The sequence below is a fragment of the Mustela nivalis genome (assembly GCF_964662115.1).
Source record: "Mustela nivalis genome assembly, chromosome: 17".
NCBI lineage: Eukaryota > Metazoa > Chordata > Mammalia > Carnivora > Mustelidae > Mustela > Mustela nivalis.
This window is the reverse complement of record NC_139036.1, coordinates 46,433,778-46,449,302: the sequence shown is the minus strand read 5'-3', so window position 1 is coordinate 46,449,302 and position 15,525 is coordinate 46,433,778. Positions and strand designations below refer to the sequence as shown.

At 36.7% G+C, this 15,525-nt stretch overlaps 1 protein-coding gene across 1 annotated transcript in view; it reads right to left on the bottom strand.

Moving 5' to 3' along the window:
- The window catches only part of LOC309851455 (uncharacterized protein), a gene marked incomplete at its 3' end in the record, with an annotated part of 89,939 nt that overhangs the window by 34,171 nt on the left and 40,243 nt on the right, over positions 1 to 15,525 (bottom strand). The window contains exons 25-29 of the mRNA XM_082706774.1: positions 15,042 to 15,146; positions 10,671 to 10,724; positions 9,921 to 10,025; positions 8,726 to 8,779; positions 5,289 to 5,393 (exon numbers count right to left, since the gene is read on the bottom strand). Of these exons, the coding sequence (XP_082562900.1) occupies positions 5,289 to 5,393; positions 8,726 to 8,779; positions 9,921 to 10,025; positions 10,671 to 10,724; positions 15,042 to 15,146 (423 nt within the window). The remainder of the gene's footprint in view (positions 1 to 5,288; positions 5,394 to 8,725; positions 8,780 to 9,920; positions 10,026 to 10,670; positions 10,725 to 15,041; positions 15,147 to 15,525) is intronic.

Sequence of the window (15,525 nt, the reverse complement as noted above, 5' to 3'; positions counted from 1 at the left end):
GATAGTTCCTTTTCCTCTACGACCTCACCAACACTAGTTATTTCTTAGGTTTTTTATTTTAGTCCTTCTGACAAGTGTGAGATATTTCACTGTGGTTTTGATTTGCATTTCCCTGCTGATGAGTGATACTGAGGACCTTTTCATGTGTCTGTTGGCTATCTTATATCTTCTTTGGGAAAATGTCTTTTCAGATCCTCTGCCACTATATTTTTTTTTTTTTGGAGTTGAGTTGTAAAACTTCTTTATATACTTTGGATGCTAACCCCTTATTGGATATATCATTTGCAAATATCTTCTCCCATTTGGTAGGTTGGTTTTTTATTTCATTGATGGTTTCCTTCACTGTGCAAAAGTTTTTTATTTTGGTGTAGTCCTAATATATTATTTTTGCTTTTGTTTTCCTTGCCTTAGAAGACATATCTAGAAAAATACTGCTATGGCTGATGTCAGAGAGATGTCTGAGAGATTACCACCTGTGTTCTCTTCTAGGATTTTTATCATTTCGGGTTTTATATTTAGGTTTTAATCCATTTTTAAGAAGATTTTATTTGAGAGAGAGAGGCAGTGAGAGAGAGAGAGCATGAATGGGGGGGGGCAAGGGAGAGGGGCAAGCAGACTCCCTGCTGAGCAGGGAGCTTGATGCTGGCTCTACCCCAGGACCCTGGGATCATGACCTGAGCCACAGGCAGACACTTAATTGACTGAACTGAACCCAGGCACCTTGGTTTTTAATCCATTTTGAGTTTATTTTTGTGTATTGTATTAGAAAGTGGTCTAGTTTCAATCTGTCCAATTTCCCCAACACCATTTGTTGAAAAGACTATTCATTACGCATTGTATATTCTTGCCTCCTTTTTCATAGATTAATTGACCATATCATCATGGGTTTATTTGTGGGCTCCCTATTCTGTTCCATTGAGCCACGTGTCTATTTTGTGCCAGTACCATACTATTTTGATGACTATAGCTTTATAGTATACTTTGAAAAATGGAATTGTGGTATCTTCAGCTTTGTTTTTCTTTCTTGAGATTACTTTATGTCTTTATGTTATTTATGTCTTTTGTGGTTCTATGCAAATTTTAGAATTATTTGTCCCAGTTTTGTAGAACATGCTATTGGTATCATGATAAGTATTGCACTGGATTTGTAGGTTGCTTTGGGTAGTATGGACATTTTAACAATTTTGTTCTTCCAATCCCTGAGTATGGAATATCTTTCCATTTTTTGGTGTCATCTTCAAATTCTTTCACCAATGTTTCATAGTTTTTCCAAGCATATTTTACCTCTTTGGTTAAGTTTATTCCTAGGCATTTCATTCTTTTTGGTGCAATTAAAGTTAATAAGAAATTTTGACAAGTTGCTGTTTGATGTCCATCCTTTCGTTGCTTTGAATTTTGTTCCACTTATTTTGAAGGATTTGGCAGTTTTTTTTTGCCTCAACAGCAGTATATAATGTATCACAGAAAATTCTTCTGCATATGTATCATTAACAACAGGTAATAGAGATTCTCTACTTGTGGGCATGTTCCTTCCTTGGGTCCAAAAAGCATTTCACTATAGCTTTGCAATAAAATTTGGAAAAATGGAATTGTGATCATTCTTCCAATGATACACTGTTTTATTCACTAATAACAAATTTATACCTTGCCACTATTTCCATGCTTTTCCTATTTATAAAACTTTCTGTTTAATTGTTAACCATAGCGCAAAATTTTGGAGACTTTTTTTTTTTATGTGTTTTTAAATAGCAATTAAACTCAACACATGTGGTACCAACAGTACACAACTTAAAGTGGTAATATGCCACAATGATGACCTAAAAGCAAGTTCACATACGCAGACCCAATGACAAGTATGTGATAACTCTATTATGTGATTGACAACAATTACAAGATGTATCCTAATGCACCTATCAAAATGTGAAAGAACATATATTTTTTAAATGACGAAATAGGAGGCTAGTTCTGATTCTGTCATGACATTATCAGCTCTCTACAGCTTATTTTTCCTGATTATTAGACTAAAAACTCTGAAGAAAACATGGAGCAACAACATTATAATACACAAGAGAACCAAAACTTGCACAAATGACTGGCAAGGGGGTAAGCCTTCTGTTTTTGGTTTTCTTTCTCTTTTCCCTAATGGCTTCGTCCTGAGGGTGGAGCCCCAGTCTCAGAACAACAAGGCAGAGTAGGAAGCTAAACTGATAAAAAACTCCATCCCCCTGGCCAGGGAAACCTGGAAAAGGAGCCCCCCCTTCAGGTTGGAAAACATGGGGGAATTCCAGAGAGAAGAGAAAAATGGAGAAAGAGACCCCCTAATTCTATATATGAATCTGCAAATTCTTGGACTTACTTTTGAATTGTGCATGCATGGGACAGACACAAAGTATTATAGCAAAGGCTTTGAGAACTTAATTAAGGTTAAACCAGGGCCCATGTCAGACTAACCCAAGTGGCACATGCAAGATATAGACCCAAAGCAGTAAAACAAAGCTTTGAAGAGTGAACGGAGATTGAAATCATCCAGAGAGGGAGAGATGGAATTTGTGTTCTCAATTTCAGTGAGTTGATTATCTACTAAAACAAAAACAGTGAACGTTGTTCAAGGAATTTTAACAGGACTCAGGGTCTATACAACGTAACAGTCAACAAGGTTAAGGATATAATTCAGAATTATTTAACACACAAAGAGCTAAGAAAAATGAGATCAATTACCAGGCGAAAAGGTAACCAACACATGCAACCCTGAGATGACTCAAATGTTAGAATTATATTAAAAAATTATATTAAAAATGTTTAAATCACACATTTTGATCATAGAATCCTTTATTTATAAGGGGATAACTCATAAAAGCTTTTGGAGACTCTAAAGAGCATTTGATTATTTTGTATGTTAAATCGTAAAGCAATCTAAAGGACTGATATCATCCCAAGTATGTTCTCTGACCATAACAGAGTTAAATTAGAAATGAACAACCAGGGAAGCCTGGGTGGTTCAGAGGATTAAGTCTCTTACTCTTGATTTTGGCTCAGGTCATGATCTCAGGGTCATGATCTTGAGGTCGTGAGATCAAGCCCCGAGTCTGCTTGGAAGCCTCTCTCTCCCTCTGTCCCTTCCTCCCAAAATAAATAATCTTAAAAAAAAAAAAAAAAAGAAATGAACAACCAAAGGAAATCTAAGAAACTCAAAAATATTTTGAAATCAAACAACACATTTCAAAATAGCCCATGGGTCAAAGAAGAAATTATAAGAGAAGTTAGAACATATTTTGATCTGAATGAAAATGAAATGTATGGGATGCAGTGAAGGTGGTTCTTAGAGTAAAATTTATAATCTTAAATAACTATCTTAGATCAAATCAATAATTATGGCTTTACTTAATCTAGGAAAGTAAAAGCAAGCCAAAGCAAAGTCAAGCAGAATGAAGAAAATAAAGATGAGAGTAGATATAAAGCAACAGAAAATAGAAAAATGACAGAGAAAATCAGTAAAACCAAAAGTTTGGTCTTTGAAAACATCACAAAAATTGGGAAATCCTAACCTAGACTGACAAGAAAAAGGAAGATGACACAGATAGCTAATATCAGTAATGTAAGAAGGGATAACCTTCTAAATTTACAGTAGTTAAAGGCTATAAAGGGAATACTATGATTAACTATATGCCAGAAATTAAATAATTTACATGAAATAGATCCTGAAAAGGACACAAATTGCCAAAACTGAATCAAGAAGAAATAGATCTGAATAGTCTTATAACAAATAAAAATACTGATTAAGTATTAGAAATTTTCTCAGAAAGAAAGGCCTAGGCCTAGATGGTTTCTTTGGTTAATTATTTCAAATGTTTAAAGAAAAAATAGCAACTCTACACAAATTATCTTAGAAAACAGAGGCAGGAAAAACACAGTTCATTCTATGAGGCCAGTGCTACCCTGATCCGAAAGCTAGACAAACACATCACAAGACAAATGAATTACAGTGTTGATGCCTTGTAATTACACTGGGAAGGAATGGGTTTTAGTAGGAAAATCAAGAGCTCAGACTTAAACAAGTTACAGATTATTTGAGCCATCCAAATGGAGATTGAAAATAGGTAACAGGTAAACCAGAGAGAGACCCAAGGAGAGCTTTAGGTTAGGAATATATATTAGTGCTTCATTATCATACAAATAAAATTTAGAGCTAAGAAATCAGGTAAGATCACTTAGAGAACCTATTTGAGCCTTGAGGTACTTCAACATTTTGAAAGAAGGTAGAGAAAAGTAGAAGAGGGGAAGACTAGAGAGAGAGAAAGAAACTCCATGTAGTTATGATCAGATTTACATATAATGGATCATTTTGTCTATCATGTGAAGAGTGGATATGAAGTAACAAAATTGTAGGCAGAGAGAGAGTTACCTAGCAGTCTAAGCAGAGACAAAAAGAAATAAAAATAAGACAGTGATACAGAGATAAGGAGTAGGAATGGATTTAAGGAATATTTAGTGGCTTAAATAGGCAGCATAAAGTAATCCAGTGGATATGTTTCCAGCAGAGCCTATGAGGTAGAAAAAAGAATCAGTTTAAGAAGATATGGAATATATAAGATTAAGAAAATTATGTTTGAATAGCTGTTTGAGGTGAGTAAATATAAATATCTTATAAGATTTAGAATAAAATAGCTTGAAGATTGGAGGAAAGACTGGAAAGAATATAAAATTTGATGGTTCAGGGCATCTGGGTGGCACAGTCATTTAAGCATCTGCCTTTGGCTCAGGTCATGATCCCAGGGTCCTGGCATAGAGCAGCACATCTGGTTTCTCGCTCAGCAGGGAGTCTGCTTCTCCCTTTGCCCCTGCCCCCTCCCTGCTCTCATGCTCCGTCTCAAATAAATAAATAAAACCTTTTAAAAATCTGATGGTTCAAATAAATGGTTAAAAGTGGGAATTCATCAAGTCACTCAGGGAGGGCATGTAAAATTTAAAAAAATGTTTCAGGATTGGAGGAGCTAAGAAATAAAGGGTTAGCAAGCATATAATCACTTTCAAACTTAATCCATAAAATTTTTATTCTACATTCTAACTATTCTGCAAACACCCTGGTTCCTCTGTTATCTACAAAACAACAAGTTGTTAATTTTAAATTAAAAAAAAGAGGCAGTATCTCTTTTTACTTTAGAAATCAGTTCAACTCTAAGATACTGACATTTCTTTTTAGCATCAAATAATCCTTATTTCAAAAATTCTCATATACACATTCACAGGTAAAGCTCTGCAGAAAGTCAAGTGATGACTATAGTGCTCACCATCAACTGATAGGTTATCTGTTAGACTTTGAATCTCCTTTCCTGTGAGCTCGAGTCCCATGTTTTCTAGAACGGTATTGACTTTACTTCTTTCAACCTTCCCTCCTTAGGAAAGAGACAGAAAAGGTGAGAAAAAACCATTAAAGTATAGAAGCACATTAAATACTAGAAATATTGGGGTGTCTGTGAGGTTCAGTCGTTTAAGTGTCTGAATCTTGATTTAGGCTCAAGTCATGCTCTCAGGGTCATGAAATCAAGCCCCCTGCCTGGTTCTGAATTAGGTGTGGAGCCTAACCAAGAGTCTCCCTCTCATTCTCCCTCTGTCCCATTCACCCATGTGCTCTCTCACTCTAAAAATAAAGAAAAATAAAGAAAAAATACTAGAAATATATCAGTGCTCTATTACTATTGTCTTAACATTGTTTTACTGTTAAAATGAAAAAGAATTAGGAGTAAGGAAAAATAGAATCCATTTTTCACTACTATTAATATTGCTTTGATGGGGTGCCTGGGTGGCTCAGTGGGTTAAAGCCTCTGCCTTCAGCTCAGGTCATGATCTCAAGGTCCTGGGATGGGGCCCCACATCGGGCTCTCTGCTCAACGGGGAGACTACTGCCCACCCCCCCCCCCCCCGCCTGCCTCTCTGCCTACTTGTGATCTCTCTCTCTCTGTCAAATAAATAAATAAAATCTTTAAAATATTGCTTTGAAACATGAGTACCAAACTTGATTTAACATTGTGTTAAGGAACCTTAAGCTTTACCTTGACGAAACTATGCATAAGAAATAATGTATGAAGGGGTTTTGTAACTGAAGATAAAGACAACTTATGGAATTTATAGTAGAGAAAGATTTTGAATACAGCCTCAGTTGCAAGAAAACTTGTACTGGTTTCCACAGGAGCTTGACGATTCCCTTGAGCCTGGTGAATCCATGCTGTGACATAGTTTATGAACACAGTTTTTTTTGGTGAATATGTTAACACAGAAAACTATTTATTGGTATAAAAGAATATATATTATCTTTGAAACTACCTGGCCTGGTATCAGAGAGGACTTTAGTTAAAAATGTTCTGAAACTGAAGCAGGAGCTGAGGCTGGGTGTGCATGGAAAGGAAAATTTATCAAGCAATCTATAAATCAGGAGGCCTAGAGGCTAGAGAAAAGTAGCTAGATGGGGGAAGACAACTACAGAGAGACTGCCAATACAAGGTTCTGGCTATCATTGTCCCATTTCTAAGGGGACACATGATGTAGTTGATAGACACACACAGCAAGATATTATCAAGTTATCAAGCAACATGGTTAAGCCCACATTAAATGAGAAAACAATCCTGCTGCCACTCTTCCAAAGGGCCCAGGAATGCTCAGAGGCATTCTTCTTGTGGCAGGAGACTCCCCTCCATAGGTTTCAAGAGGCAGAGCTTCTAAGTCTCTCCTTCATTCTCTTTATGCTCTTCTCTTCCTTTGGATTAAGCACTGGGAAGAGGGAAAGCAAAACAAAAACAAAAACAAATCCTAGGCACAGCCTTTGTCTACTTTTTTTTTTTTTTAACTGAATCTCACTAAAAACATTCTTTTAAAAGAAACTATAATGAACATTTATTTATTATTTTGATTCTGTCAGGAAACATTGCCCAATCTTTCTGAAATAGAAACTATTTTTGAAAGCAGGAGTGGCAATCCTTATATCAGATCAATTAGATTTTAAGCCAAAGACTATAATAAGAGATGAGGAAGGACACTATATCATACTCAAAGGGTCTGTCCAACAAGAAGATTTAACAATTTTTTTTTTTTTATTTTTATTCCCAGGGGTACAGGTCTGTGAATCACCAGGTTTACACACTTAACAGCACTCACCAAAGCACATACCCTCCCCAATGTCCATAATCCCACCCTCTTCTCCCAAACCCCCTCCCACCAGCAACCCTCAGTTTGTTTTGTGAGATTAAGAGTCACTTATGGTTTGTCTAATCATGCTTAGCGAAATAAGTCAAGCAGAGAAAGACAACTATCATATGATCTCCCTGATATGAGGAAGTGGTGATGCAACATGGAGGCTTAAGTGGGTAGGAGAAGAATAAATGAAAGATTTAACAATTTTAAATATCTATGCCCCCAACGTGGGAGCAGCCAACTATATAAACCAATTAATAACAAATTCAAAGAAACACATCAACAACAATACAATAATAGTAGGGGACTTTAACACTCCCCTCACTGAAATGGACAGAGCATCCAAGCAAAAGATCAGCAAGGAAATAAAGGCCTTAAACGACACACTGGACCAGATGGACATCACAGATATATTCAGAACATTTCATCCCAAAGCAACAGAATACACATTCTTCTCTAGTGCACATGGAACATTCTCCAGAATAGATCACATCCTCGGTCCTAAATCAGGACTCAACTGGTATCAAAAGATTGGGATCATTCCCTGCATATTTTCAGACCACAATGCTCTGAAGCTAGAACTCAACCACAAAAGGAAGTTTGAAAAGAACCCAAATACATGGAGACTAAACAGCATCCTTCTAAAGAATGAATGGGTCAACCGGGAAATTAAAGAAGAATTGAAAAAAATCATGGAAACAAATGATAATGAAAATACAACGGTTCAAAATCTGTGGGACACAACAAAGGCAGTCCTGAGAGGAAAATATATAGCGGTACAAGCCTTTCTCAAGAAACAAGAAAGGTCTCAGGTACACAACCTAACCCTACACCTAAAGGAGCTGGAGAAAGAACAAGAAAGAAACCCTAAGCCCAGCAGGAGAAGAGAAATCATAAAGATCAGAGCATAAATCAATGAAATAGAAACCAAAAAAACAATAGAACAAATCAACGAAACTAGGAGCTGGTTCTTTGAAAGAATTAATAAAATTGATAAACCCCTGGCCCGACTTATCAAAAAGAAAAAAGGACCTATTTTTGTTTTCTTTGCTTGTTTAACTAATCCTCAGACTAGCTACCTCTCGTCCTTTTCATGTTTTGAGGTATCTACCCTAGAATTCAACTTTAACTTATACTTTCAAGATTAAGTTTTGGAAAATATAATAAAGTGTGGGAACTACCTACAAAAGTTAAACAAATTTTGTAATAAAATACCACATTTAAAATAAAGAAACTACATTTAAAAATCAGTTACTAGGGGAGCCTAGGTGGCTCAGTCAGTTAAATGCTTACCCTCGGCTTAGCTCATGTTTCCAGGGTTCTGGGATAGAGCCCCAGGTCAGCCTCCCTGCTCTGCATAAAGCCTGCTTCTTCCTCTCCCTCTGCCTGTCACTTCCCTTGCTTGTTTCTCTCTCTTTGTCAAAAAATAAATAAAATCTTAAAAAAAATAAAGTAAAAGTCAATTCATAGTATGGTAGCTTGGTTAAAACACTAATGAAGTAATTTAAACTGTGAACTCTCAAACTGCTCATTAACTCACCTGTGAAAGACTTCAGATTATCCAACAATCTATTTTGATAGATCTTCCCAGAAGCTACAACGCAAAGTATACTCTATGTCAGATAAAATACTATGCTGATGGTCAGAAAGATGCTACATATATTCCATAATTTCAGGGAGAGTTTTCATTTACTGAATAAATATATTCCTATTTCATCCTCCAGTTTAAAAAAATGGAGACTATGTGAGAACTTTCAGTGAGAATTATGCAATTTTAAACACCTGACAAAACTGTTAACAGGCTCTCTATGCTGATATTTCTTTCTTCTTTGATCTCTTGTGTCTAATTCTTCTAAAAAACTCTCCCCAGAATTGGAAGGGGAGGTGAACCATGAGAGACTATGGACTCTGAAAACCAATCTGAGGGTTTTGAAGAGGCGGGGGGGGGGTGGGAGGTTGGGGGAACAAGGTGGTGGGTATTAGAGAGGGCATGGATTGCATGGAGCACTGGGTGTGGTGCAAAAATAACGAATACTGTTATGCTGAAAATAAATAAAAAAAATTTTTAAAAAATCTCTCCCCAGGTCACATTGCTTCATTTTCATTCTTGTAGTTTTGTCATTGACTAGAGGTCATCACATAAAACATTTTTTTTGCTCATGATGGCCTGGGCTAAAATGAACAGAAGGCCTACCTTTTCTAAGACCTACCTTTTCTAATTACACACACACACACACACACACACACACACACACACTTTTTTTTTTCCCTTTCTTTCAAGGTGTGTACTTGGAACCCCAAAAAGTCACCCAGGGGCATAGGCCATGGACTGGCTATAATGCTCTAGGAGATCTTTTTTTTTTTTTTTTTTCTAATTATGTTCAATTAGGCAACATATAATACATCATTAGTTTTTGAAGTAGTGTTCAAGGATTCATTAGCTACATATAACAACTAGTGTTCATCACCATATATGGCCTCCTTAATGCCCATCACCCAGCTACCCCATTCCCCCAGCCCCTCCCTTCTGTAACTCTCAGTTTGGTTCCCAGAGTTCAAAGTCTCTCATGGTTTTTCTCCTTCTCTGACCTCTTCCCATTCAGTTTTCCCTCCTTTCCTCTGTGGTCCTTTTCAGGCTGTATTTTTAAAGCTAAAAGAGAACTTTTAAAAACTTCTCCCAGCGTACTATCCCACTAAGTACTCTCGAAGGCAACTAAGGTATCTTTATGACTCACCATCAACTGGAAGCTTCTTCAGCAGCCTCTTATTTTCTTTATCTGTTAGCTCAACACCCAAATTGCTTACAAAATCTGGTACATGTTGCACACTCATCTTTTTTCCTTTGAAAATATGAAATGTGACCATTCAAGAATTTTAGAGATTAGTTATTTCAAATAATAATTTCATAATGTGAAACACATTTCAACCCAATTCTTGGAATTTCAAGGATATAATAAGATATACACATCCTTACAGAATTGAGAAGGATCATATATCAAATTTATGTAAAGATACTGAAAAGTATGATTTCCGAATCTGACAAGGAGTCAAAGCAGAAGAGAATAAATTTTATCTGAATAATTATCTGGTTAATGAAGATATCAGTATCAATTCACTTATACATCTTACCAGAGAGTATTAATGTATTTCAAATTTGTTTTCTGAAATGTTATTTATTTTCAATACTGATAATAAAAAAGCTTTATGTTGTTGCTTGGTAAATCCTAATGTGGGAATCTATTATTAACATTGAAGTGAATACTACTGTTGGTGTAAAAACTCCAGAAAGTTCAGAAATTGTAAGTTAGAGACTTTTAATTAGTATATAAAAAGGCAAACTACGGGACATCAGGGGCAAATGTTTTATTAGGAAATGTTAAAAGCTAAAATGTACAAATCACTAAGAGAATGGTGGAAAATATTATTTAAAACTCTACTATGACATAAAGCCTGACAATCTTGGTTTTATATAACTTGCCACTAACCTTTAGTAGCTTTTAATCCATCAAACAACTTTCTCATTGCAACTCTCCCATACACTGTAAGAAGAAATGCAAATAAAGAGAAACAGACTGTGAGACTTAGAAATAACAGGAGACAAAAACATTCCAGCAACACTGACATACCAATAATGTTCTCTAACTTTACCCTCTACCTGAGGAGTATAAAGAAGTGAAATCTGAAAAACTGAACCACAACTTCAACAGCATAACTATGATTTCACTCTTCTTATATCAAACCTGCAACAGTGAAGGGATAAGACTCAAAAGACGCCTAGGGTCTACTTTTGAACTCTAAGATTCTGAAGAACTTCCTTATTTATATCAGACCCCCCGAACAGGAATTCAAGCTGGCATATGCTCTACAAAAATGTTGAAATTGGGGTTTTAGCAATATTTTCTCGTGTAATGTGTTCTCATCCAGTATTCCCTGATGGTTTTAGTTCTGGACAGATTTAGTTCCTCCTTTTTTGGATTACAAGATCAATTATTAATCACTTTGAAGAAAATTCCATTACATCAGCAGTTGGGGGGTGGTTATCATACTGAAAGACTAAGAGATGCTTTAATAATTTAATAATTTTTGAAAATTTTTATTTGGATAATTGTACATTCATGTAGAGTTGTTAGAAAGAAATATAGAGTGATGACTTGTAAATTTTTCCCCACTTCCACTAATAATAAGACTTACAAAGCCATAAATATAGTATCAAATATAGGTTGTTGGCATTGATACAATCCTCCAATGTCATTTGGATTTCTTTCATTTTCCTTGTTCTCGTGTGTGTGTGTGTGTGTGTGTGTGTGTGTGTGTGTGTGTAATTCTATACCATTTTTAAAAAAAGATTTTATCTGACAGAGAGAGATCACGAGTAGACAAAGAGGCAGGCAGAGAGCAGAGCCTCCTGCTGAGCAGAGAGCCTGATGCAGGGCTCCATCCCAGGACCCTGAGATCATGACCTGAGCCGAAGGCAGCGGCTTAACCCACTGAGCCACCCAGGTGCCCTCTATACCATTTCATTACCTGTGAAGGTTCATGTACGCACTGCCACAGTCAAGATCCTGACTGCACCACAATGACATTTTGCTAACCACACCCAGCTCCCTCTTCCTCCACCAAATCCCAAGCCCTAAATCCTGGCAAGCACTAATCTGCCCTCCATTTCTACAATTTTATTATTTCAAAATCTTATGTAAATGGAATCTTACAGTGGTAACCTCTGAACCTGGCTTTTTTGGCTCTGCATAATTATCTGGAAATTCATCCAAGCTGTTGCACGAATCAAATAGTTACTTTATTTTTACTGATGAATAGTAGTCCATAAGATGTATAGAAAAGAGTTTATCTATCTACCTGTTGAAGGGTGCCTAGGCTGGCTCCAATTTTCTGCTCTTATGTGTATGTATAGGATTTTGTGTAAACACAAGTTTTTTTTTTTTTTAAGATTTTATTTATTTATTTGACAGAGATCACAAGTAGGCAGAGAGGCAGCAGAGAGAGAGAAAGGAGGACGCAGGCTCCCTGCTGAGCAGAGAGCCCAATTCTGGGCTCAATCCCAGCATACTGGGATCATGACCTGAGCCGAAAGCAGAGGCTTTATCCCACTGAGCCAGTCAGGTGCCCCTAAATACAAGTTTTTACTCATCTGGGATCAATGCCCAAAGGTATAACTGCTGGGTCCTATGGTAGTTTTATGCTTAGTTTTTTAAAAACCTGGAACTTCTTTCTCTAGTGATTCTATCACTTTACGTTTCCACCAACAAGGGGGAGTGACCCAGATTCTCTAGCATCCTCGTCAACATTTGGTGCTGTCACCATTTTTAATTTTTAATTTTAGCTATTTGGATAGGTATGCAGTGATAGCTTGTTGAAGTTTTAAACTGCATTTCTGGGGTGCCTGGGTGGCTCGGTGGGTTAAAGCCTCTGCCTTCGGCTCAGGTCATGATCTCAGGGTCCTGGGATCGAGCCCAACATTGGGCTCTCTGCTCAGCAGGGAGCCTGCTTCCTCCTCTCTCTCTGCCTGCCTCTCTACCTGCTTGTGATCTCTGTCAAATAAATAAATAAAATATTAAAAAATAATAAACTGCATTTCCTTGATGCCTAAGGATGTCAAACATCTTTCCATGTGTTTATTTGATACTGATAGATCCTCTATGGTGAAGTGTATTTTCACTATTTTCTAAATGTACTGTTGTATTTTACGTTGCCGAGTTTTGAGGGTTCTGTGAATATCAGAGATACTAGTCCTTTGTCAGATGTGTATTTGCAAATATTTCCTTGGAGACTATAGGTTGACTTTACCATCTTCACACTGTCTTCACAAGCAAAAGCTTTTCATTTTGATGAGGTTTAACTAATCCATTTTTTCCTGTTACGAGTCATGCTTTTCATGTAATATCTTTTTAAATTAATTTACTTTTACTAGGTAACATAAACATAAGTTATATAACTCAAATGTGACCAATGGGTATAAAGTGAAAAACAAATCTCCCTCACAAACATATCCTCTATCAGAGTTCTCTTTCCTCTAAGGAACATCGATATTTTAATCTGTTTTAGAGATATTCTATGCATATATTTGTACACAAATATAGAGCTGACTGGTTATTTTGATGGCTCTATATATTTCATTGAATGGATGTGGAATCAGTTTTATTTTATTTTTATTTATTTTTTTTTTTTTTAAGATTTTATTTATTTATTTGACAGAGAGAGATTACAAGTAGGCAGAGAGGCAGGCAGAGATAGAGAGGAGGAAGCAGGCTCCCTGCTGAGCAGAGAGCCCGATGCGGGACTCGATCCCAGGACCCTGAGATCATGACCTGAGCCGAAGGCAGCGGCTTAACCCACTGAGCCACCCAGGCGCCCCTGGAATCAGTTTTAAAAAAGCACTAAAACTACTTCCTCATATCAGGGTGATTCACAGACCTGTACCCCTGGGGATAAAAATATATGTTTATAAAAAATAAAAAATTTTATTAAAAAAAAGCACTAAAACTGATATAAATTGCTTTTCCCTGTATATATTGTTTGGTCAAATATTCTCTGCTCCTCTCTATCAAGCCTGTCCTTATGGAAGGATGATACCTCTATTCCTAATGAAATCATGTAAGGTGCTCTGCCTAATGAAATACTTGTCTCTTCTGAGCAGAAACTTCAAGAACTACTACATGGTGCTTTTATCTCTTTTCCCTGTTACAAAGGTGACATCACCCACACAGGGATTGCTCCTTCAGCCTGTGCCCTAATAATAGAGAGCAGAGGTACAGCAAACCCATGGCAGTATCCAATTTTGAGTGATTGCAAAAAAACAAACAAACAAAAAACAAACAAAAAAACCTGTTGCCATAAGCCACTGAAAGTTGGGGGTTGTTTGTTACTACTGCACCACAGCTACCTGATACAGAAACTAGAAACTCAAGTGTAGTGCTCTTAGCGACAACAATGGCAATAGCAAAACCACTGAAAATACATGGCATTGGCTTTGGTGCTTGGGGGTGCTTGGCTTCCTGGAGGCTGGAATGAACTCCTGCCTTGCAGTGGTATTGGCAGGTGTATCAACTTCAACAGCTGAGAAGACAAATAATGTACTGAATACTGAGGAAACACAGTGTTACTGGAGTATCTGGTTGATATTTGCTGTCATGGAGAAGTTACTAGAAAAAGACATGAACTCAGAAACAATTGTCTGCCTGGAAAGAAAAGAAATTCAGAAATTCTGGATCCTGCATCATAAACAAACATGAACCATTTCTCCTCTTCTACAAATGGGAGACAACACCAAAGATTTCTTTTAGTGACCAAGGGGATTTAAAAGTAAAGCTCCCGGCAAAGACACAATGAAAAGTGTGGTCATTATTCCTTTTATTAAAATCTCTAATCTGACTAATGTGGTGGCTAGTAAATCCTCTAAGCTTGAAAAAACAATTTGGGAATAAGCATCTTAGGTTGTGCTTCTCTCCAAGGACATCTGATAAAACTCAAGGGATCTGTAGTTAAGTCTAATGAGAAGCAGGTCTCAAAAACAAGTACTGCCACACTACCTAGTCATAGCCAAGCAGATAAAAAGTCAACTCTATTTTAGTATAAACCCTAAAGTAAAAGATACTCTGTTCATGACTTTACCTAGGTCTCCTGCACTTTACAAATAGGAAGTAGACTAACAAAGCTTCAGCCCACAAGAAGGGGACATTGTTCAGTGCCTTCTTCAGATGAGGGAAAATGAATAATGAAAAAAGGTAGGAAAAAAGGATTTCCTCAATGGCGTAGCCAACATACACAAAGAACAATGGGCTGGGAATCTATCACTATGGTAGGATTTTCCTAAAGAAGTTAAAAATATTTTACATGCTCACCATCAGTGGGCAGGTTGCATTTGAGATCCTTAATTTCATCTTCTGTGAGTTTCCATCCCATGGTTCTCAAAACCGAATCGAGCTTATTGACATTAACAACTCCTCCTTGGAAATGAGAAATGGTCAAGAAACAACAAAATGAAAGAAAAAATCCATGTTACATATTTAAACAACCCAGGGGCTCACAGGTGAAGTATAGGTGGAAATGTAAAGGGTATTCTCTGTCAGGTATATCTTTCCTTTGCAGGCAAAAAGCTTTTTCTAAAATTCTGGTTTAGAGGATACTTGCTTTTTAGAAATTTCCCCCTGTGGGGGAAAAAAGAATCTGAAATCTTAAACTCATTGCTCTGAATGCATTTTAGTGTAGTCAATTAGCAAGTTGTACAGTTTTTGGATTCAAATAACTTCAATGGACTTGAATGAGAGAAATGAAAAAAATATTTTTATCTTCTCACTAAAAAGTGAGCTCATTTTTGTTTGCTTT